This window comes from Gorilla gorilla, chromosome 18, assembly GCF_029281585.2.
Source record: "Gorilla gorilla gorilla isolate KB3781 chromosome 18, NHGRI_mGorGor1-v2.1_pri, whole genome shotgun sequence".
NCBI classification, from domain to species: domain Eukaryota; kingdom Metazoa; phylum Chordata; class Mammalia; order Primates; family Hominidae; genus Gorilla; species Gorilla gorilla.
In genome coordinates this window covers 20,669,604-20,692,500 of record NC_073242.2, presented here as the reverse complement: position 1 = coordinate 20,692,500, position 22,897 = coordinate 20,669,604, and the positions used below count along the sequence as shown (strand labels likewise).

At 44.4% G+C, this 22,897-nt stretch overlaps 1 protein-coding gene across 2 annotated transcripts in view; it reads left to right on the top strand.

The window, feature by feature from the left end:
- The window catches only part of DNAH3 (dynein axonemal heavy chain 3), a 220,705-nt gene that overhangs the window by 93,151 nt on the left and 104,657 nt on the right, over positions 1 to 22,897 (top strand). For both annotated transcript variants that reach the window (XM_055365425.2, XM_063700040.1), the window contains 10 exons: positions 3,382 to 3,583; positions 5,705 to 5,797; positions 7,871 to 7,981; positions 11,587 to 11,701; positions 14,256 to 14,454; positions 16,108 to 16,216; positions 16,444 to 16,557; positions 17,900 to 18,076; positions 20,145 to 20,236; positions 22,108 to 22,327. In XM_055365425.2, the coding sequence (XP_055221400.2) occupies positions 3,382 to 3,583; positions 5,705 to 5,797; positions 7,871 to 7,981; positions 11,587 to 11,701; positions 14,256 to 14,454; positions 16,108 to 16,216; positions 16,444 to 16,557; positions 17,900 to 18,076; positions 20,145 to 20,236; positions 22,108 to 22,327 (1,432 nt within the window). The remainder of the gene's footprint in view (positions 1 to 3,381; positions 3,584 to 5,704; positions 5,798 to 7,870; positions 7,982 to 11,586; positions 11,702 to 14,255; positions 14,455 to 16,107; positions 16,217 to 16,443; positions 16,558 to 17,899; positions 18,077 to 20,144; positions 20,237 to 22,107; positions 22,328 to 22,897) is intronic.

Here is a 22,897-nt window from a genome sequence, read left to right as displayed (position 1 = left end):
GGCTTATGCCTGTAATCCCAGCACTTTGGGAGGCCGAGGCGGTGGATCACCCGAGGTCAGGAGTTCAAGACCAGCCTGGCCAACATGTTGAAACACTGCCTCTACTAAAAATACAAAAATTAGCCAGGTGTGGTGGGGGGCACCTGTAATCCCAGCTACTTGGGAGGCTAAGGCAGGAGAATTGCTTGAACCTGGGAGGTGGATGTTGCAGTGAGCCGAGATCATACCACTGCACTCCAGCCTGGGCAACAGAGCAAGACTCCGTCTCAAATAAATAAATAAATAAATAAACAAACAAACAAACAAACTCAGAAGTATCTTTGGTATTTATTCAATTCAGCATTATCCAATGAACTTTCTGCAATGATAGGAATGTTTTTTGTCCGTACTGTCCAGTACAGTAGCCCTTAGCTGCCAGTGGCCACTGAGCACTTTATATGTGGCTGAGGTGACTGAGGAAGCCAATTTTTAACTTAGTTAATATTACTTTTTAATGTAAATAGCCACATGTGGCTAATAGCTTTTGTATTGGACAGCACGTTATAGTGGAAGGAACCCTGGTTTCGACGCATAAGGCTTGGGAAGAGATTAAACTCAGGAAACACCTGAGGTTTGGGCTTCTAGTTCTAGACCCACTCCTGTTATTTCTAATTAAAATATGAATAATAGACCGGGCATGGTGGCTCCTGCCTGTAATCCTAGCACTTTGGGAGGCCGAAGTGGGCAGATCACGTGAGGCTGGGAGTTCGAGACCAGCCTGGCCAACATGATGAAACCCTGTCTCCACTGAAAATACAAAAATTAGCTGGGCGTGGTGGTGGGTGCCTGTAATCCCAGCTATTTGGGAGGCTGAGGCAGGAGAATTGCTTGAACCCGGGAGGCAGAGATTGTGGTGAGCCAAGATGGCGCCACTGCACTCCAGCCTGGATGACAGAGCGAGACTCTCTCTCAAAAAATAATGTGAATAATAGCACTAATATAGCATTTCCTTACACTGGGACCCTGCTCTAAGTGCTTTACACTTATTAACTAACTAATTTAATCTTTGTAATACTCTTATGGGTTTGGGAACATTATTATTGTCCCTGTTTTATAAATGAGAAAATAATGATTTGCCCAAAGATACAAGACTGGTAAAATTATCAAGCTAGAATTGATACCCAGGAAGTCTGGATAAGATATTCAGCCATTTAACCTCTATGAGCCACATTTTTACCCTAAGTGAAACACACACACACACACACACACACACACACACACACACACACACACACCTCAATATTTCTTTATGCATTTTTATAAAATAAAATTAAACACTCTCAGCAAACACTTTGAGAATGTTTTTGATAGCCACGTAATTTAAGTTAATTTCATCTTGAAAATACAGATTGCTAAAAAAAGATTTTAATTTTAAATTATACGAATGTATTATTACTGTTATGGCCATTGAGCCTTATTCATTATAGCACATGATGGAGATAGAGGGAGTGTATATCCATAGAGATCACCCATTTGAATTTCACTTGGGAGTGGGAGAAATTGACATCTCACTGGATATTTGTTAGTTGATCAGCAACAAATAATTATTACTCTTTCTACTTGCTCAACACTGTAGATACAGTGTATTCGTTTGCTTTGCTGAGTAACAAATGACCCCAAAAGTTAGAGGTGTGAAACAACAATCATGTATTTAGCTCATAATTCTCTAGGTTGGCAGATTGAGCTGGGCTTGGCTGGGTGGTTCTTCTGGCCTCACTGCGGCTCACTCGTGACTGCAGTCAGCCATCAGTCAGCATCCTTAATTGCTTGTCTGGTCATTGGCTTCCTACTGGCTGGACAACAGGTAGTTGGGCCACATGTCTTTTATCCTGTAGAAGACTAGCCTGGGTTTATTTATATGGTGGTGGTCACAGGGTTCCTAAGAGCAGCAAGAGTGAAAGCATCATGGCCTCTTGATGCCTAGGCTTAGAACTTGCACAGACTCATGTTCACTTACATTCTGTTAGCCAAAGCAAGACACAGAGCCAGCTGAAGTTTGAGAAATGTGAAAACAGACTCCACCCGTTTATGAGAGGAACTGTAAATATCGTGGCCATTTTTGTAATCCACCATATTTGGTAAAGACTGTAATCACACAGTCCCTCCATCATAGAACTTTCAGCCTGATGGTCACAGTACAGGTTTGAATATTGGACATTTTCTGAAGGTTTGTTGTTGCTGCTTTTAGGCCTGAACAAGAGATGAAATTGTCTTATTATCTCTAATTTAAAAGATAGTAGAGGGCTGAGTGCAGTGGCTCACATTTACAGTCCTAGTACTCTGGGAGGTGAGGTGGATGGATCACTTGAGCCCAGGAGTTTGAGACTAGCCTGGGCAACATAGCAAGACCCCATCTCTACAAAGTATACAAAAATTAGCTGGGTGTGGTGGCATGCGCCTGTAGTCCCAGCTACTCGGGAGGCTGAGGTGGGAGAATTGCTTGAGCCCTGGAGGTCAAGGCTGTAGTGAGCCAGGATTGCACCACTGCACTCCAGGCCGGGTGACAGAGACAAACCCTGTCTCAAATAAAATAAATAAATAAATAAATAAAATAAAATAATAAAAAATGTGGTAGAGGCCTCTGCATGTAAACAGGCTCATTATTAACATTTGCTTTGTTGTATCATGCCTATACAATGTTCTTGCACGGATGGAGAGAAGGAAAGACAAGGAAGTCTCTCTCTCCTGCCCCTACCCAGCGGTTCTCAACACTGACTGCACATTAGAATGACCTGAAATTTAAAAAAATACAAATTTCATCAGCCGCACCCCCAGATCAATTCTATTAGAATCTCTGGACAGTGGGACTGTGGCTCTGGAATTTTGTATAAGCTCCCCAGGTGATTCTAAAGTGCAGCCAAAGTTGAGAATTGCTGTTCTATCCGGGCTCCTTTCAACTGATAGCACCCATCCCCCAGTCCTATTAAACCCACACATGCCAGCTTTTATTCTTTCTTTTGCTGTCAGACTCAAAACCATCGCTTCTTGATCTTTTGACTAAGATCAAGTGTGGTATCTCAGAGTCAAAACCATCTCCAAGCTGGGTGTAATGTCTCATGCCAGTAATCCCAGCTACTCAGGAGGCTGAGGAGAGAGGATTGCTTGAGCCCAGGAGTTCAAGTCTAGCCTGGGCAATATGGCAAGACCTCATCTCTTAAGAAAAGCAAAACTCCACCTTCCATGCCCCAGATGAAAAGTGATAAAAGAGAGTGGGCCTTTGTGAAGACCGCAAGACATAACTGGTATTCACGTAGGTGCAGACTACCTGTCAGAAAGTATCACCTTGCTAGAAAAAGTTCTTGGAAGAGGTTCCAGTTACCATCTTTCTTTGCTTTGAAATAGATTCTTCTTCCTATCAAATGATGAGCTGCTGGAAATCTTGTCTGAGACAAAGGACCCTCTCCGAGTGCAGCCGCACTTGAAGAAGTGCTTTGAAGGAATTGCCAAGCTTGAGTTTACAGACAATCTGGAAATTGTGGGCATGATCAGCTCGGAAAAAGAAACTGTTCCATTCATACAGAAAATCTACCCAGCTAATGCCAAGGTAACTCCTCTTACCCATTTTTGGTTCTTTTCTCCATAACAGAGTAAATCAGAGAGCGTATTGGCTAAGCACTGGGACTAAGCACCAGACTGCCTGGGGTATGGAACACTTGGGTTCTACGATGTAACGACTGAAGGTTTGGAGAAGTTACTCAATCTTTCTGAGTCTCAGTGTACCCATCTCTAAGATGGGGATTCCACTGCAATCCACATGACATATTAAATGTGTGGATTTTAACCCAACTCGATGTGGAGTCAATTGCAGGAATCAGATCCAAACAGCCGATGCTGTTTAGATTTCCATGTGCAGAGTTCAGTTGAAAGTGATTCAGTTAGACAGGTAGCTTCCTGGGGCATTCATTTTAAAGATCAATAAAACATCATAGAATCAATGAGAGCTATAATGCTACTTAACTCAGGTTTTCATACATATGTCCTTATATAATGAGTAAAGTATAAATTACTTCCATTTCTGCTCAGTGACAGCACCCTCAAGTGGAAATAGACAAGCAAGCTGAGCCTTGCTTTGTTGACTGTTTTTGCCACCCACGCATATAAACTGCAGCAACCAGGAGTCACATTACCAATGCAGACACCAGCTAGCTTACAAGCACCTGAAGTCAATAGCTACAGTTACCTGAAATTCTAACACTGAATAATTTGGGGCATATTTGAATTTCCCTATGGAGTTTTAATCAAAATCCAAATGACCAGGTTGCATCCCATACCAATTAAATCAGGAAGTCTAGGGGTGGGAGTCAGTCATCAGTATTTTTAAAAGATCTCCAAGTGATTTCAAGGAACAGCAAAGTTTGAGACCCACTGGAATAATGCATGAATCAGAGCTGTTCATTTAAAAGATGCAATTTATTTTATGAACTGACATAAATGTTTCATTTGCCTTCTGAGAAGTTGTCTGTTTCAGAAAATGACAAGAAAGTAATGCATATTAAAAAATGGGCCGGGCGCGGTGGCTTGCACCTGTAATCCCAGCACTTTGGGAGGCCGAGGCGGGTGAATCACCTAAGGTCAGGAGTTTGAGACCAGCCTGGCCAACATGGCGAAACCCTGTCTCTACTAAAAAGCCAGGTGTAGTGGCAGACGCTGTAATCCCAGCGACTTGGGAGGCTGAGGCAGGAGAATCGCTTGAACCCAGGAGGCGGAAGTTGCAATGAGCCGAGATCACACCATTGCACTCCAGCCTTGGGTGATGAGAGTGAAACTCCGTCTCAAAAAAAAAAAAAAAAAAAAAAAGGCCTATCGCCCCTTTAGAAGGCATATGCTTCTGAGAATACAGAAAATAAGTGTAAAGCAGATAAAGAATATTGGAATATTGGCTGGGGCCAAGGCCAGGTGCCATGGCTCACACCTGTAATCCCAGCACTTTGGGAGGCTGAGGCAGGAGGATCTCTTGAGGCCAGGAAATCAAGACCAGCCTGGGCAATATAGAGAGACCACGGCACTATAGAAAAATTTAAAAGTTAGCCGGGCATGGTGGCATGTGCCTGTAGTCCCAGTTACTCAGGAGGCTGAGTCAGGAGAGTCACTTGGGCCCAGGAGTTCAAGGCTGCAGTGAGCCAGGATCGTGCCACTGCACTCCAGTCTGGATGACAGAGCAAGGCTCTGTCTCTCTCTTTAAAAAAAAAAAAAAAAAAGAGACCAGGTGCAGTGGTTCACACCTGTAATCCCAGCACTTTGGAGGCTGAGGTGGGCAGATCACGAGGTCAGGAGGTCAAGACCATCTTGGCCAACATGGTGAAACCCCGTCTCTACTAAAAATACAAAATTCATCAGCCGCGGTGGTGGTGCACGCCTGTAATCCCAGCTACTCGGGGGGCTGAGGCAGGAGAATCGCTTGAACCAGGGAGTCGGAGGTTGCAGTGAGCCGAGATCATGACACTGCACTCCAGCCTGGTGACAGAGCGAGACTATATCAAAAAAAAAAAAAAAAAAAAGAAAGAAAAGAAAAAAAGAACGGGGAGACAGAGAATATTGACTTGAAAAGGTGCCAAGCCTTTGGCATCCCTCCAGCCGTGTGCAGAGAGAAAGCTGTGTTCTGCCCACTCTCCCTCCTTCTGGGCTTTGGCTGCTGCACCCTCTCTCTGTCTGTCTTGCTCCATAGGGCATGGTGGAAAAGTGGCTCCAGCAGGTGGAGCAGATGATGCTGGCCAGTATGCGAGAAGTCATTGGACTTGGGATTGAAGCATATGTCAAGGTAAACAAGAATCGGGGTACACAGGCCAGGACACTAGTGCACTAAAGAGAACATTGGGGAGAAGGTTCATGTATCAGTAGTTTGCTTGGACCCTCTGCTTTCTACCAAAACCTGTCCCTGTGCACCTCTCTTTCCTTTACTTGTGAACCCTGGGGCAATGAACCTATTCCTGGTGAAATATTGGCAGTTAGAAGCAGGTGATGCAAGAGAAGAGGGTTAGCTGGAACCCTCTGGTTGCCACAGACCAGTACTTTTTGTCCAATGGGATTAATGGCACGAGGTCTATTTAGAGTCCCTTCCAATTAATAATTCATTTACCTTACAGATGCCCTGAATGGCATAACTCATTATGTTCCCAAAGCTTAAAGGGAAATAGGTATGACGTAAGGCTTAAGACAAAAGAATCTATCAGAATAACTTGGTACCCAGCCTGTAGTCACATTCACGTTGAGCGACTCTAGCTCTCTTTCTTCTTTTTTTTTTTTTTTTTTTTTGAGATGGAGTCTCACTCTGTCTCCCAGGGCTGGAATACAGTGGTACGATCTTGGCTCACTGCAACCTCCACCTCCTGGGTTCAAGCGATTCTCCTGCCTCAGCCTCCCAAGTAGCTAGGACTACAGGCAACCACCACCACACCTGGCTAATTTTTGTATTTTTCGTAAAGATGTAGTTTCACCATGTTGGCCAGGCTGGTCTCGAACTCCTGACCTCAAATGATCCACTTGCCTCGGTCTCCCAAAGTGCTGGGATTACAGGCATGAGTCACTGCGCCCGGCTGACTGACTCTACCTTTCTTACTTTCTTATTCCCAGCACCCACAGAACAAAGCAATACTCAACACCCTCACACTAAAGTCCTGGGGACTGACCCTGCTGTCCCCACACAGTATTTGCATTGTAAAATGAAAGACCAATCCCTTTTCCTATGACATGCTCTGAATCAAAAATTAAAGAAAAGCAGTTACCGGTATGAAATTATTTCATCCAAATCAAATCTATCAAATTTTATCCTCAGATCAAACTTTTTCTGTAAAGAGCCAGATAGTAAATATTTTCAACTCTGCAGGCCACATTCCCAATGCAACTATTTTTTTAAATAAATTTTATTGCGTATATTTAAGGTATACAACATAATGTTATAAGACACGTATATATAGTAAATGGGTACTGTAGCTTTGCCCTTGTAGCACAAAAGCATCAGACAATATTTAAATGATGGGCATGGCTGTATTTCTTTTTTTAAAAAAATTTTTAAATTTTATTCTATTTTACTTTAAGTTCTGGGATACATGTGCAGAACATGCAGGTCTGTTACGTAGGTATACATGTACCATGGTGGTTTGCTGCACCTATCAACCTATCATATAGGTTTTAAGCCCCACATGCATTAGGTATTTGTCCTAATGCTCTCCCTCTCCTTGCCCCGCCACCTCCTAACAGGCCCCAGTGTGTGATGTTCTCCTCCTTGTGTCCATGTCTTCTCATTGTTCAACTCCCACTTATGAGTGAGAACATGCAGTGTTTGGTTTTCTGTTCCCGTGTTAGTTTGCTGAGAATGATGGCTTCCAGCTTCATCCACGTCCCTGCAAAGGATATGAACTCATTCTTTTGTATGCTGCGGCTGTATTTCAATACAACTTTATTTATGAAAAAATTTATATACATAGTTTGCCCACTCCTGATCTGTAGCTTGAGGGAAAGAATTGTGGGGTGGAGAAACAGCTAAGAAAATTGTGACTCAGCACTGCAATATTATGTAGCCATTAAAAAACAGTAGTTATGAGAACTCTCTGAACATCACCTTGATTATAACTATGGAAAAATTTGATGAATGGGAGCATGGAAAAAATGCAAAGTTGATGAGATGATTGGTGTTTCTTCTTTTTCTTCTTCATAAAACTCAGAAAGGAAGACATAAATCAGTAATTCCAGAGATGTCAAGCCTTGTAGCGTCTGAGGATGGGGGAAGATTTTGTTTTTGTTGCGGTGGTGAGGTGGTTGGGGCATGTTTTCATAAACTCAGTTTAAACCACATGTGAACTGATCCTATAACATGCCCACTGTGCTTTTCCAGGTCCCTCGAAATCACTGGGTCTTACAGTGGCCTGGACAGGTGGTTATCTGTGTCTCCTCCATCTTTTGGACCCAGGAGGTGTCCCAAGCCCTGGGGGAAAATACCTTACTGGTAAGTGAACTTGCTGCAAAGCTTACAGAAGAGATCCAAGCATCAATTACGATTTGAATGACGTATAATTAGAGTAGCCATGTTTTGTTGTCTAAACAAAAATCATTTGGTCTCAGCATCACAGACATCAGGGTTCCCATGAGGACAGTGGGATGTAGAATTTGGGATTCGAGCTGTCCTGCAATTCTATGGTATGAGACCTCTGATAGTCCTTCCCAGACAGAAATTCTGGACTGCAGGATTCTAAGTCTTATACCCTTGGCTTCTGGGGGCCAACCTGGCAGAATTTCCACCAAGGGAGACCTCCTATATTCTTCCTAAGCCAAGGGGCCGCCGTTTTCCTCTCCTTCTCCTTTACAGCCTCCTTCTCATCACCCCTACTCCCTCCTGAATGAACCCACCTCCCGTCCTTCCTTCAGCTTTCTCTTGTGACCAAGTGTACTCAAGCATCTGTTTATCCTCAGATCCAAATACACATATTCCCAGCCAATTGATGCCAATGCTTGACTGTTAAGACCTGATGGACTTGAGTTCAAATCCTGACACTGTCTCTTGTTAGCTGCGTGACCATGAGCAACTTAACCCGACTCTCAAGCTCCTTGTCTGTAACATGCAAGGAATTGTCACACCACATCATAATATTGTGGGAGGGTTAAATGAGATGCCAGTAAATGATTCGGTACTTAGACATGAGGCTGTAAGCCCTGCAGGGAAGAAGCTATGTCTGCTCTGCTCACTATTATATTTCCAGGGGTTAATACAGTGCCCAGCACAGAGTAGATGATCAATAAATATTTGGGGATTTGTTTGTTTGTTTTTAAACTTTTTCTATTTTTTAAACTAGAGACGGGGTCTCACTATGTTGGCCAGGGTGGTCTCGAACTCCTGGCCTCAAGCAATCCTCCTTGCCTCAGCCTCCCAAAGTGCTGGGAGCCACCATGCCTGACCAAATATTTGTTAAATGGATGAATGAAAACTTCATACTCAGCCTTTCTTCCATGGTTTGATTCTCCATGAATATCTCACCAGACCTCCTGTTACTCCTCTTAGAGGATTGGCTATGGATTAGAATATGTTTTAATTTCCTATATTTTGCTGTATAAATTGAAATTAGAACATTAATATTTGGCCAGTGTTTAAACTTATACAGATTCCATATTGATAAATCCTAATAGACATATTGCACTGTACACATGCAAACTGCTTTCACATACATCATTTCAAACTTTAGAAACTAAAATCCTCTGACTTTTGTGATGGTATCTCTGACTTTTTGTGATGGAGGTGGATTCATGTGCCCCAGTTTTCCCACCCATAGTTAGGGAGAATGTTTCCCATCATACATCCAGGCCCTGGTGTGCATGCATGCTGTGTGATGTGCCTCCGTATCCTAAAGGAAGCAGGTGTTGACACAGAATAATCATCCTTCCCTTCCTCCAACCATTTATTATTCATTTAACAAATATTGATTTGGCATCTGCTCTGTGCTGGTACTGCTGCTAACGAAGGTAATTAGATGTGAATGAGACAGACATAGTCCCTGTCCTCATGGATTTATAGTCTAGTGGGAGAGAGAAAAAGGCTCTTTTATAGAACTGTGATAAGGAAAGAACAGACATCCAGTAAGTATGGAAAGGGAGGGAGGCAGGGAGGGAGGGAGGGTTTAAAGAAGGAAGGAAGGAAGGGAGAGAGGGAGGGAGGGAGGAAGGAAGGAAGGGAGGAAAAAAGAAGGAAGGAAGGAAAGGAGGAAAACAAAAGGAAGGAAAGAGTAAGAGAGTGAGGGGAGGGAAGTTAGGATTGGGGAAGATTTCCCAGAAAAGTGGTGTTTAAGAAAAGACCTGAAATATAAGTAGGGATTAGCTGAGCAGAAAATAGGAGGGAGAGTGTTCCAGAGAGAAGACCTGGAGTATGCAAAAGCCTGAAGATGAACAGCATGGTGTATTCCAGCAGGAAGACACTTCGGTCTATAATAGCTGAGGAATGGGTGTGGGTAGGAGAGATGTGGGGAGAAGCCCCAACACCACATACACTACCTCATTTAATCCTCAACACAGCTTGAAGAGGCAGCTATAATCATCTAGATTTAGGGCAGGATACGGTGGCTCATGCCTGTAATCCCAATAGTTTGGGAGGCCAAGGCGGGAGGATTGCTTGAGGCCAGGAGTTCAAGACCAGCCTGGGCAACACAGTGAGACCCCATCTCTACAAATAGTTAGCCAGGAGTGATGGTGTGTGCCTGTGGTCCCAGCTACTCAGGCGGCTGAGGTGGGAGGATTGCTTGAGCTCAGGAGGTCGAGGTTTCAGTGAGCCATGTTTGTGCCTGTACACTCCTGCCTAGGTGACAGAGCAAGACCCCATCTCAAAAAAAAAAAAAAAAATCTGCATTTGACACACACCAGGAGACTGAGACTCAGAAGCATAAAATCATTTGCCAAGAGCCACATAGCTAGAAAGTAGGGAAGGTAGGATTTTAACCTAGGGTGGTCTTACTTTTTTTCCTTTTTAAGTTTTCTTTTTATTTTATTTTTTGCCTCTTTAATTTGAAATAACATGAAACTTATAAATAATGCTGAAAATATAATACAAAGAATTTCCATATATCTTTCATCCAGATTCCTCATATATTAACATCTTAGACAACCATAGTACAGTTATCCAAATCAGGAAATCAACACTGATACGATTTTATTCTCTACTCTATAGTATACTCTACTCTATACTCTACTGATACGATTTCTAAATTGGCTAATTTAAATTTTGTCATCTTGAAAAAGAAATGACAGGCCGGGCATGGTGGCTCATGCCTGTATTCCCAGCACTTTGGGAGGCCAAGGTGGGTGAATCACTTGAGGTCAGGAGTTTGAGACCAGCCTGGCCAACATGGCAAAACCCCATCTCTACTAAACATACAAAGATTAGCTGAGTGTGGTGGTGTACACCTGTAGTCCTAGCTATTTGGGAGGCTGAGTCAGGCTCTGTCTCAAAATAAATAAATAAATAAATAAAATTAGCCAATTGCCCTACTGTCTTTTTTTTTTTTTTTCTGGTCCAGGATGCAATCTAGGATTACATGTTGCATTTTGTTTTCATAGCTCCTTTGTCTCTTTAATGTGAAAAAGTTTCCAGTTTGGGAGGTTAATTCTGATTTATGGTATATACAGTGAAATTCACCTTTTTTAGCATACAGTTCTCAGTTTTGATAAACACATGCATTTGTGTAGGCCATCACAATCAATATATAGGACAGTTCCACACCACCCAAAAAAAATGTCCTCAGGCCCTTTGTAGTCAGTTGCATTCTCTACTCCAAGCCTCCAGTAATTACCAAGGTATTTTCTGCTCACTCCTGTAATTTTGCCTTTTCCACAATACTATAAAAATAAAATCATGCAGTATGAAACCTTCCAAATCTTGCCTCTTTCAGCATAATGCATTAGGAATTCATTCAGAGATTAAGGACTGGGGTAAGGAAAAGGTGGATTTGAGGGATGACACCCAGGAGTCTGGCCTGAGCCATCCGGTGGTCCATGGTACCATTTCTTGACATGGGGATTACCAGAGGAGAGTCAAATGTAACCAGTTGTCCCCTCCTCTGCCCCTGCCAGGGTTTTCTGAAAAAGAGCAATGATCAGATTGCGCAGATTGTCCAGCTGGTGCGAGGGAAGCTGAGCAGTGGAGCTCGACTCACTCTCGGGGCCCTCACGGTCATCGATGTCCACGGTAAGCCAGGGGGCTTCCCCTGTCATTACTGACTGTCCAGCAGAAGCAGTCTAGTCTTGCTCATCTCAGTTCTCCTGGATGGAATAATTCAGGGTTTCCTTCCTCATTAGGGAGAGCTTTCTCCAACTGATAGTAAGATGAGAGCCAAAGGGCTCTGCATCTCTCCACCTGTGTTTCCTCTCCCATCCACAACCTGATTTCCAGGGACCCTCCAAGCAGGGCTTGTACTGAGACAATGATGGCCAAAGTCATTTCTGAGCTTCACCAACGTGGAATCATTTCCTTGGCTAGCCGTAGCTAATATTTTTGAATGCTTGCTAGGTGCCAGGCTTTGTGCTAAGTGGTTGACATACATTATCTCATTTTCATAGATATTTCACAGATTCAGAACCTGGGGCTTAGAGAGGTAACTAACTTGCTGAGAGGCATACAGCTATAATAGTAAGCAACAGAATCGCCTATGTCTGTCTGCTTCCAAGCCTAAGGGACTGGAAATGGGCAATGTTGCAAGCAGTGGGTGGTGAGAGAGGATGCCTTCCAGCTCCTCCTTTAAAAAGAAGAGGAGGAGGAAGAGGAGGAGGAGGAGGAGGAAAAACTGGGGTCTTTATATAAAACAAACCACCCCCACACCCTCACTCCATCACCAAGGAAACTAGGGCTGGACCAGGCTTGTTGCTTGGGAACAGAGTCTCTTGCTCACACACCCAGCTCCCTACTGGCATTTCATGGCATCTCACTCCCCTCAGGTTAATGCTCACTTCAATCTGATTTCATTAGGTAGACCAGCATAACATCAGGGAGAGAGAAGGGAAAATGTGCTCTTCACACGGCCACATACTCAGCTATTAGGAATAATTGGTGCAGATGTGGTTATACTGCCCAGGGTACCCCAGTGTGGTTGGGTTCACAAACACAAGCATGCATGTATGTACACATGCACACAATGGCACATACACACACACACATGCAAGTGCACATACACACACTGTATAGTGAAGGCGTCCCCAACTCAAACCCTTGAAATTCGCTTTCCTCTTCGATCCCTCAGGCATACCATACTCCTGCCCTATACCCTCTTCCTTGGGAGAACGTATCAGGTGGTTCCCCTATATATTCACCCAAGAGCCAGGAGGGGAATTAAATTCCTTGGGAAGGAAGAAAAAGCTGTGGATATAATCTTCTTCAAGGACTCTTCCCTGCAGGGTTTTTTATTTTACTGTAATAAAGAAGACTCTGTCACAGAGAGGAAGGAAAGGCTCAATGGAAGCAACCCTTTGAAAAGTGACGTTTCTGAGGTCCTAATTTGGAGTTGGCTGTACTAGCTCTGAGATCTCCATAGCTCTCCACCTGAGTTACCAAAAACATAATGAATGATTCTCATCAGCCTAGATCCACTCTTCAACTTCAAGGCCCCTGTCACTTGGATAAAATTAAATCAGGGCTTACGGTCCGATGAGAGAAAAAAGAAGAGCTAGAAATGTATCTCCCAGCTGGTTTCTCAGGCCCCCAGATGGAAAGGATACATCTAATCATGGATTCTCGGGCTTCCTTCCCCTGCTATTTAAGGCCACGCTGATTGCATTCTCTTAGGATATCCTAGGGGCCTGAAATGGGACCAAAGGGTTATACTGGAAATAGGATGGAATTTGGAGTCACTATGCATTGCAAAGCCCTCTGGCTCAGACTTCCAAGAATTTGGGGATGATAACAATAGCTAGTACCTGTATAACATTTTCATATGCCAAGGACAGCTCTCTTTCTCTCTCTATTGTGTCTAGCTGTAGATATGTACGTATGTACCTATATATTCATTTAATCCTCATGATAACTCTATAATGTAGGTACTATGTTATCCCTATTTTACAGATTACACAACTGAAGAACAGAGAGGTCAAGGAACTTGCCCAAAGTCACATAGCTAGGTCATGGTGGAATCAGAATTTGAACGCAGCCAGTCTGATTTCAGAGCACGCACCTTTTAATACCTCTGCCGTGCTGTCTGAGAGAAGATAGTGCAGCAGATTCTTTGCCTGGCTTTGGGAGAAAGCAAAGACCAGCTTCTAACAGATATTGCTGCCTGCAGGTTGGGGGTGGGCAAGGAGGCTTGTGAAATCTAAAATTGTTTGGGCCGGGCACGGCGGCTCACGCCTGTAATCTCAGCACTTTGGGAGGCCAAGGCAGGTGGATCACTTGAGGTTAGAAGTTGGAGACCAGCCTGGCCAACATGTTGAAACCCCATCTCTACTAAAAATACAAAAATTAGCCAGGTGTGGTGGCGTGCGCCTATAATCCCAGCAATTTGGGAGGCTGAGGCAGGAGAATCGCTTGAACCCAGGAGGCAGAGGTTGCAACGAGCCGAGATTGCGCCATTGCACTCCAGAATGGGGGACAGAGCGAGACTCCATCTCAAAAAATAAATAAAATAAAATAAAATAAAATAAAATAGTTTGGAGAATGGGGGACCTTGATAACATCCACTTCTAACTGAGGAGCTTACAAAGATGGAGAGTTCTGATGGCTCTGTGTGCGTGTTTCTGCATCTGTGTCCCAACAGCCCGCGACGTGGTGGCCAAGTTATCTGAGGACAGGGTCTCCGATCTGAATGATTTCCAATGGATCTCACAGCTGCGCTACTACTGGGTGGCCAAGGATGTGCAGGTGCAAATTATCACCACAGAAGCCTTGTATGGCTATGAGTACCTGGGAAACTCCCCCCGGCTGGTGATCACACCCCTCACCGACCGCTGCTACAGGTACATTCTGGAGCTCCTAGATCTGAGGGGTGAACGGAGAACTCCAGGGGAAGAAGACTCTGGGGAGGAAAGTTAGGGATGTCTTGGGTTACCTTTACCCTTCACACTTCAGATTATTAGATTCTCCATAGTCCCAAAGATGGGCATGCAAACTAGGTCTTCAGGCTAGACATGAGAACCCAGTAGGAATTCTAGCGCAAATCAATATATTTGAACCAACAAGTGGAATATTGGTACACATCCGTGAACATGACACAGGCCTTAACGTAGAGGGCTCTCCAATGGCAGGAATCAAGATGGTGCCTGGAGATCCTATGGCCATAAGACAGACAAGAAGTGAGGTCAAGAACGTAGCCAAGGGGTCTCTATGCTCTGCCAGCCAGTCTCATGAAAAAAGCTGGCCATTCTGTGCTCAGCAAAGTCCTCTGACATTTTCTGTGGAACTCAGCCTTTGAGATCGGGATTTTGTGAACTTGTCGGTTTTGTGATGTTTAGATGTTCTTTGCTTTTATATATTTCCTTACAGTGAGAGTTTTTTAGATTGTAAAACTAATACTTGGGAGTATTTTCTCCCTTCAAAATCCTCAACCACTTGGTTTTTATGGTCTATGATTTTTGCTCTTCATTCATTTATTTATTCCACTCATTATTCAACAACCATTTTTTGAGGTTTCCTGTGCACCATGCATGACCTCAAGAAACCCTAAATCTTAACTGGGGGGTCGGGAGAGACATATTCAAATGATTACAAGATAGAGTGCTAAATGAAAACATAGAAACTCATACCAAGGGCCATGGAACCACAGTTATTACATCATTCATTTCTAACATTTATCTTGCACCTATTACATGCCAGGAGCTGTATTAATTTACTGAGGTTATGAAATGGAATCAAATATGATTCCTGAACTTTAGAGTTCATAATCTAGCTGGGCATGGTGGCTCACGCCTGTAGTCTCAGCACTTTGGAAGGCCAAGGTGGGTGGATCACTTGATCCCAGAAGTTTGAGACCAACCTGCTTGGGCAACGTGGCAAAATCCCATCTCTACAAAAAATATGAAAATTAACTGGGTGTGGTGGTGTGTGCCTGTAAGTCCCAGCTACTTGGGAGGCTGAGATGGGAGTATCACTTGGGCCCAGGGGGTCAAGGCTGCAGTGAGCTGTGACCATGCCTCTGCACTCCAGCCCGGGCGACAGAGTGAGAACCTGTCTCAAAAGAAAAAAAAAGAATACATAATCTAGTTGGAGAAATATATTTTAACCATTCCATTAGCACTGGTGATCTTTGGAATGTGGGGTTTATGAGTATTCTCACTTTTATTTGATTCATTTATATAGGTATGCATGTATTCATTTATTCATTCAAACAAATATTCATGGGTGCCACTCATGTGCTGGGCACTGTGCTGGGCTCTGAGGTTACAATGCCGAGTAAAATACAGTGATATTATATTGCTCATATAATCTGGAAAATTTTTAACTATTTGGTTGGTGCAAAAGTCATCGCGGCTTTTAGCATTACTTTCAATGGCAAAAACTGCAATCACTTTTGCACTAACCTAAATATTTGTATGAGTCAAAATAAATAAAAAGCCGGTTTCTTTCCTGTGTCTTAGACCTCAAGCACTGAAGTTCTATTTTCTTCCCCATAGGACACTGATGGGAGCTTTGAAGCTGAACCTTGGGGGTGCTCCAGAGGGTCCAGCTGGGACTGGCAAGACAGAAACCACCAAAGATTTGGCCAAAGCCTTGGCTAAGCAGGTAAGCAAATGCCATCTATCCCCTCCCTCTCTTCCAGGCCCTCTCTGCACCCCTCCTCTGGGAAGTAGGCATCAACTTTAAGATGGTTTAGCATTAACAGGCAGCATGGGCCCCAGCTCCTTCAAGCAGAGCAAGGAGAGAGGAGCCCACCGCTGTTGAATGGTACGGGGTAATTCAGATGGGATGGAATCCACCCTGAATGATACCCACATCCTCCCTCTTTCTAGTGTGTGGTCTTCAACTGCTCCGATGGTTTGGATTACAAAGCTATGGGGAAGTTCTTCAAGGGGCTGGCACAGGCTGGAGCATGGGCGTGCTTTGATGAGTTCAACAGGATCGAGGTAACTCTGCCTCTAGGCTGCAGAACAAAGAAGCTGTGCATGGAGGGGCCTTTTTCTTGGCTCTGCACCCCTTAATAACAGGGCCTTATGTCTCTTGTATGGCAGACATGAGAACCTCCAAAGCAGGTACTCAGTGAACTAAACAAAAGGACTCCCAAGGAGACAGATGCATGTTTTATACACATAGCCCCATCTCCCCATCATATTAATTCATTCACTTGCCCATAGTAGCTACTGAGCAGCTACTATACATCAGAGATTCTGCATAAGTTCATGCAACAGAGATGAGCATGAAATGGTTGTATAGCCAGGCACAGAGGCTCACACCTGTAATCCTGACACTTTGGGAGGCCAAGGTGGGAGGATCACTTGAGCCCAGGAGTCTGAGACCAGCCTGGGCAACACAGTTGAGACCCTGTCTCTACAAAAATAAAATAGCCTCATCTATTCAAGAGGCTGAGGCAGGAGGATTGCTTGAGCCCAGGAGTTCGAGGCTGAAGTGAGCTTTGATGCCACCACTGCATTCCAGCCTGGGTGAGAGTGAGACTTTGTCTCTTAAAAAAAAAAAAAAAAAAAAAAAGGTCTTGGCTGAGCGCAGTGGCTCACACCTGTTATTTCAGCACTTTGGGAGGCCAAGGCGGGTGGATCATCTGAGGTCAGGAGTTCAAGACCAGCCTGGCCAACATGGTGAAACCCTGTCTCTACTAAAAATATAAAAATCAGCTGGGCATGATGGTGAGTGCCTGTAATCCCAGCTACTCGGGAGGCTGAAGCAGGAGAATGGCTTGAACCTGGGAGGTGGAGGTTGCAGTGAGCCAAGATCTCACCATTGCACTCCAGGCTGGGAGTGAAACTCTGTTTAAAAAAAAAAAAAAAAAAAAAAAAGATCTTGCTGTCTAGACTGTTGCGATTTAGTAAAGGGAAATAAAAAATTTAACGAAACAAATACCAACATGATAAAAGTCTATAGTAGAAGTACAAAAGATGCATCACAAAAGAGTGTATAATTCTGTTTGGATGATGAGTGAAGATCAGGAAATATAAAAATCCCTGATCTTTGAACCCATAAACACAGAATACCTACTGTGTGTCAAGTACTATGCTAGGTGTTGAAACAAAGATAAAGTACTGTGGAAACTATTAACACACGCACATGCACACATGCACAAACTTATATTCTTTTTTCTTACTAAAACCCCAAATCATGCTCCTAATTTTGAATGTGCAGGTGTGGTTTTCGGGTGATTGGGTTCTTTCTTTGCTATGTGGGAGGACTCCGGTAGAGTAGGGTGGTTGTCAGACAGAAGCAGATGCTCTTATCAGCCGGGCATTCTCACCCCAGGTAGAAGTGCTGTCTGTGGTCGCTCAGCAGATCCTCAGCATCCAACAAGCCATCATTCGGAAGCTAAAGACATTCATCTTTGAAGGGACTGAGCTCTCTCTGAACCCAACCTGCGCTGTGTTCATCACCATGAACCCCGGGTATGCTGGCAGGGCTGAACTGCCCGACAACCTCAAGGTAAATGCCAGCAGATATACATGTGGGGTGTGCTTTTTAGAATAGAAACCTCTGGGCCGGGTGTGGCGGCTCACACCTGTAATCCCAGCACTTTGGGAGGCCAAGGTGGGCAAATCACCTGAGGTCAGGAGCTCGAGATCAGCCTGTCCAATGTGGTGAAACCCCATCTCTACTAAAAATATAAAAATTAGCTGGGCATGGTGGCATGCGCCTGTAATCCCACTCAGCTGCTCAGGAGGCTAAGGCAGAAGAATCAGTTGAATGTGGGAGGCAGAGGTTGTGGTGACCGGAGATCGCGCCATTGCACTCTGCCTAGGAGATAAGAGTGAAACTCCATCTCAAAAAAAACAAAGCGAAAGAAAAGAAACCTCTGGAGGTACCTACCTGGGGGTAAATTTATTCCTCCATCCCCTTGGGTGGAAGCGATAAGAGAGACCCAGCTACACCCATATCCACTGACTTTAGGACATGGTCTACCCCCTGCTACTAATGCATTCTGATTGGTGCCCTGGAATCTTACTCAGATGGACCACTTCTCTCTGAGAAGAGAAAAGAGTCAGAGAGATGCTTCAAGTGGCCCCTCCCATCTAGGTCAACATAGGCCAGTGAAGGCCAAGATAGAATTTGGATCCACATTTCTCTCTCTCTTTTTTTTTGAGATGGAGTCTCATTCTGTCCCCCAGGCTGGAATGCAGTGGCATGATCTTGGCTCACTGCCACATCTGCCTCATGGGTTCAAGTGATTCTCCTGCCTCAGCTTCCTGAGTAGCTGGGACTATAGCCATGCACCACCATGCCCAGCTAATTTTTGTATTTTTAGTAGAGATAGGGTTTCACCGTGTTGGCCAGGCTGGTCTCGAACTCCTGACCTCAGGCAATCTGCCTGCCTCGGCCTCCCAGAGCACTGGGATTACAGGTGTGAGCCACCAGTCCCAGCCACATTTCTCATTTTTTACTGCCCAGTATTTGTAAGCACCCCCTGCATCCATCCCAGCCAACAGCCATATTAGATCGTCACAAGCAGCTTTCACAATGCCATGGGATAGTAGAAAGCACCAGGGCATGGTGTCAGGAAGCCTGGATTCTAGCCCTGGCTCTAGCTCTAACTGGGTGACTCAGGCAAGTTACTTCTCCTCTAAGATGCAATAGCTGGTGCATACTGAACACTTACTATGTGCCACATACTCTTGCAAGCACTTCAGTTGCATTCTATCATTTATTCTCATGATAACTCTATGAAGAGGGTAAAGTTAGTCTGTTTTGAGATGAAAGAATAGAGGTCTACAAGGGTTGTATAACTTGCCCATGCTAGTCGGTAGCAAAACAAGAATTCAAATCAAGATCTGTCTGGCTGGGCGCGGTAGCTCACGCCTTAATCTGAACACTTTGGGAGGCTGAGGCTGTTGGATCATCTGAGGTCAGGAGTTCAAGACAAGCCTGGCCAACATGATGAAACCCCATCTCTACTAGAAATATACAAATTAGCTGGGCCTGGTGTTGGGCACCTGTAATCCCCAGGTGTTTGGGAGGCTGAGGCACGAGAATCACTTGAACCCGGGAGGCGGAGGTTGCAAGGAGCCAAGATCGTGCCACTGCCCTCCAGCCTGGGTGACAGAGACTCTGTCTTAAAAAAAAAAAAGAAAAAAAGAAAAAGATCTGTCTGGCTTTGGGATTCTTCTGATGCATATTGGTTCTGCATTCCTAAATGACTTCTGATGTCCATGTTGAACACTGGGAAGCTCCAACAGTTGAGTGATGGTATGAGGTGTCCTCATCTGGCATAGGAGAATGAGGTGTACCAGCACCTAGGGCCTTCCACAGAACCATTGAGGGACCCAATGTAAGTAACAACATGTACCCACATAGGGCCAGTGGGGAGGTTGGTTGAGCCATGCATTGGCCCACCGAGGATGGTCCATCTGCACTCACTTGTCCCTCAGTCCTTCTTGCCTTGATTGTCACTGGAGTGGCCTGAGTGACTGTGCTACTTCCCTTTGCTTCTGTGAATGTGCCTTCCCTCAGTATTCACTGCACGTGTTCCGATTCTGATTTGTTGTTTCTTTTCCAGGCCTTGTTCCGGACAGTGGCCATGATGGTCCCAGATTACGCCCTCATTGGAGAAATCTCCCTCTACTCCATGGGGTTTCTGGACTCCAGGAGGTGTGTTACATGGGTTTTCCAGTGCATTCTAAAGGACTTTAAATAGTGGCTTTTTGCGTGGCAGATTCAAGGTGGTTTGCCCATTGGAAGAAGAGAGAGAAGCTTGAGAAACTTGCTTCTGCTTACTGGGTGGTCTGAGAGCACATAGCCCTGGCCTTGGTCTTGCCCCATTTCTGACGTGGAAATGGCCCAGATTCCCAGGGCGGAACCCTGCTCTCTCTTTACATACACCTGAGTTCTGTTAAAGAAAGTAGCTACTCATATCTTCCCCACCCCTCACTCTAACACATCCATACCCACATTACTAAATGGCTTAAGGCAACAAATAGTATAAGGCTGGGTGTGGTGGCTCACGTCTGTAATCCCAGCACTTTGGCAGGCAAGGCGGGGTATCACTTAAGGCCAAGAGTTTGAGACCAGCCTGGCTAACACGGGGAAACCCTGTCTCTACCAAAAAATTCAAAAATTAGCTGGGCTTGGTGGCGTGCACCTGTAATCCCAGCTACTCAGGAGGCTGAGGGAGGAGAACCGCTTGAACCGTGGAGGCGGAGGCTGCAGTGAGCCAAGATTTCACCACTGCACTCCAGCCTGGGCGACGGAGTGAGACCCTGTCTCAAAAAAAAAAAAAAAAAAAAAAAAAGCAACACTATAAAACATATGCAATTATTCCAGAATTGAAGAGGAAAAATTATTAATATAACATTTATTGCCTCCAATTAACTAGGTTATTTCTCATTCAAGTATTGTCCAGTTTTCTAAGACACACAGTTATACACGGATCAGTGTCTTCATGTGTGTACGTGTGTATACACACGTGCATATAACACATGCACCAAGAGTTATGAATAATCGTTGCAAAATGGCTTGTATTGATCTCTTCCAAATTGTATCATGTCAATTGACTTTCTGTTACAATGAATGTCTTTATGGCCTGGATGTCTTTGTTTATAATCCAAGGGGCTACAGAAATTCTCAATAGAATATCACCCTTCCTAGGCCAAGAGGCTGCCTCAGTCATATGACATTTAACTCATTTGTTTTCTATAGTAACCAGGATTGCATTGACTTGCTCACTCAATTCATTTATTTATTTAATTAGCAAACCTTTATTGAGTCACCAACCTTATGCCCAGCCCTGTGCTGGGTGCTGGTGAACAACACAAAGTCTTTGTTTTTAAAAGAAATCAGTTCTGTAAAGAGGATCTCCTTGAGAGAAAAGTGCATAAGTATATTAGTTAGGGTAACGCTGACCCCTGAATCTCAATGGCTTACCATAACAAAGTTTATTTTTCACTCGCTGAAAATGCAAAATGAGTCTACAGCCATACCACACTGAACGCAGCCAATCTCATCTGAAAATCCAAAGTGGAGTATAGTGATGCAATCACAGCTCACTGCAGCCTTGAACTCCTGGGCTCAAGAGCTCCTCCCACCATTAGCCTTCCGAGTAGCTGGGATGACAGGTGCCATGCTACCATGCCCAGCTCATTTTTTAATTTTTCTGTAGAGACAGAGCCTCGCTATGTTGCTGAAGCTGGGCTTGGACTCCTGGCCTCAGACTCCTGGCCTCAAGCAATCCTACCTCAGCCTCCCAGAGTGCTGAGATCACAGGCATGAGCCACTGCACTTGGCCAAAAACGTATCATTTCATATACCATACATGTTATACATATATGTTCACTTGCTTTTTTTCATGCTTCCATACCGCATTATGGTAACTCTATTAAAAGATCCTTAAAGGATAGGGCTTCTCCATCAAGTCCATGGGCATGCCTGGTTGCTGACGGGGCAAGGACAAGGATATTGGGAATGTCTGCTGGGCAGGATGTGGTCCTCTCTGGGGGTCCGCATACATGTCTTTGCCCTTCTAGTCTCGCCCAGAAGATCGTTGCGACCTACCGCCTGTGCTCGGAACAACTGTCCTCTCAGCATCACTATGACTACGGTATGCGCGCTGTCAAGTCTGTGCTTACTGCCGCAGGAAACCTGAAGCTTAAGTATCCAGAGGAGAATGAAAGTGTCCTGCTGCTCCGGGCATTGCTTGATGTCAATCTGGCCAAGTTCTTAGCGCAAGATGTCCCTCTGTTTCAGGTATGTAGCGGTTCGGGACCTTGGCCGAGGACCAAGGCTCAATGTTGGAAGATGAAATGTTGTGTTTGGTGCCTTCCCTATACCCTCTTCCATCTTCTGACATCTTCCATTCTTTGGCCAGCATCTCTGCCACCTGATACCCTCCCTGCAAATGTTAAATAATAAGAGTGACAGATAGCAAACATCTCTGCCTGATTTTTAATAAAAATGGTTTCACTGATAGGATAATATTTGCTCTTGGGTATACATATGTGTTTTTATCCAATTTAATTAGTTTCCTTTTGTAATTTAATTTAATCTTACTTGCCAGGCTCTGAGCTTCATAAGGACAGAAGTCATTACTATCTTGTTCATTCCTAGTACAGTGACTGGAAGATAATCCAGACTTATTAAATATTTGCTGACTTTTAAAATTATTTGGGGGAGAAATTACACGGTTTTTTTGTTTTTGTTTTGTTTTTTGAGATGGAGTTTTGTTCTGTCGCCCAGACTAGAGTGCAGTGGCATGATCTCGACTGATTGCAACCTCTGCCTCCTGGATTCAAGTGATTCTCCTGCCTCAGCCTCCCG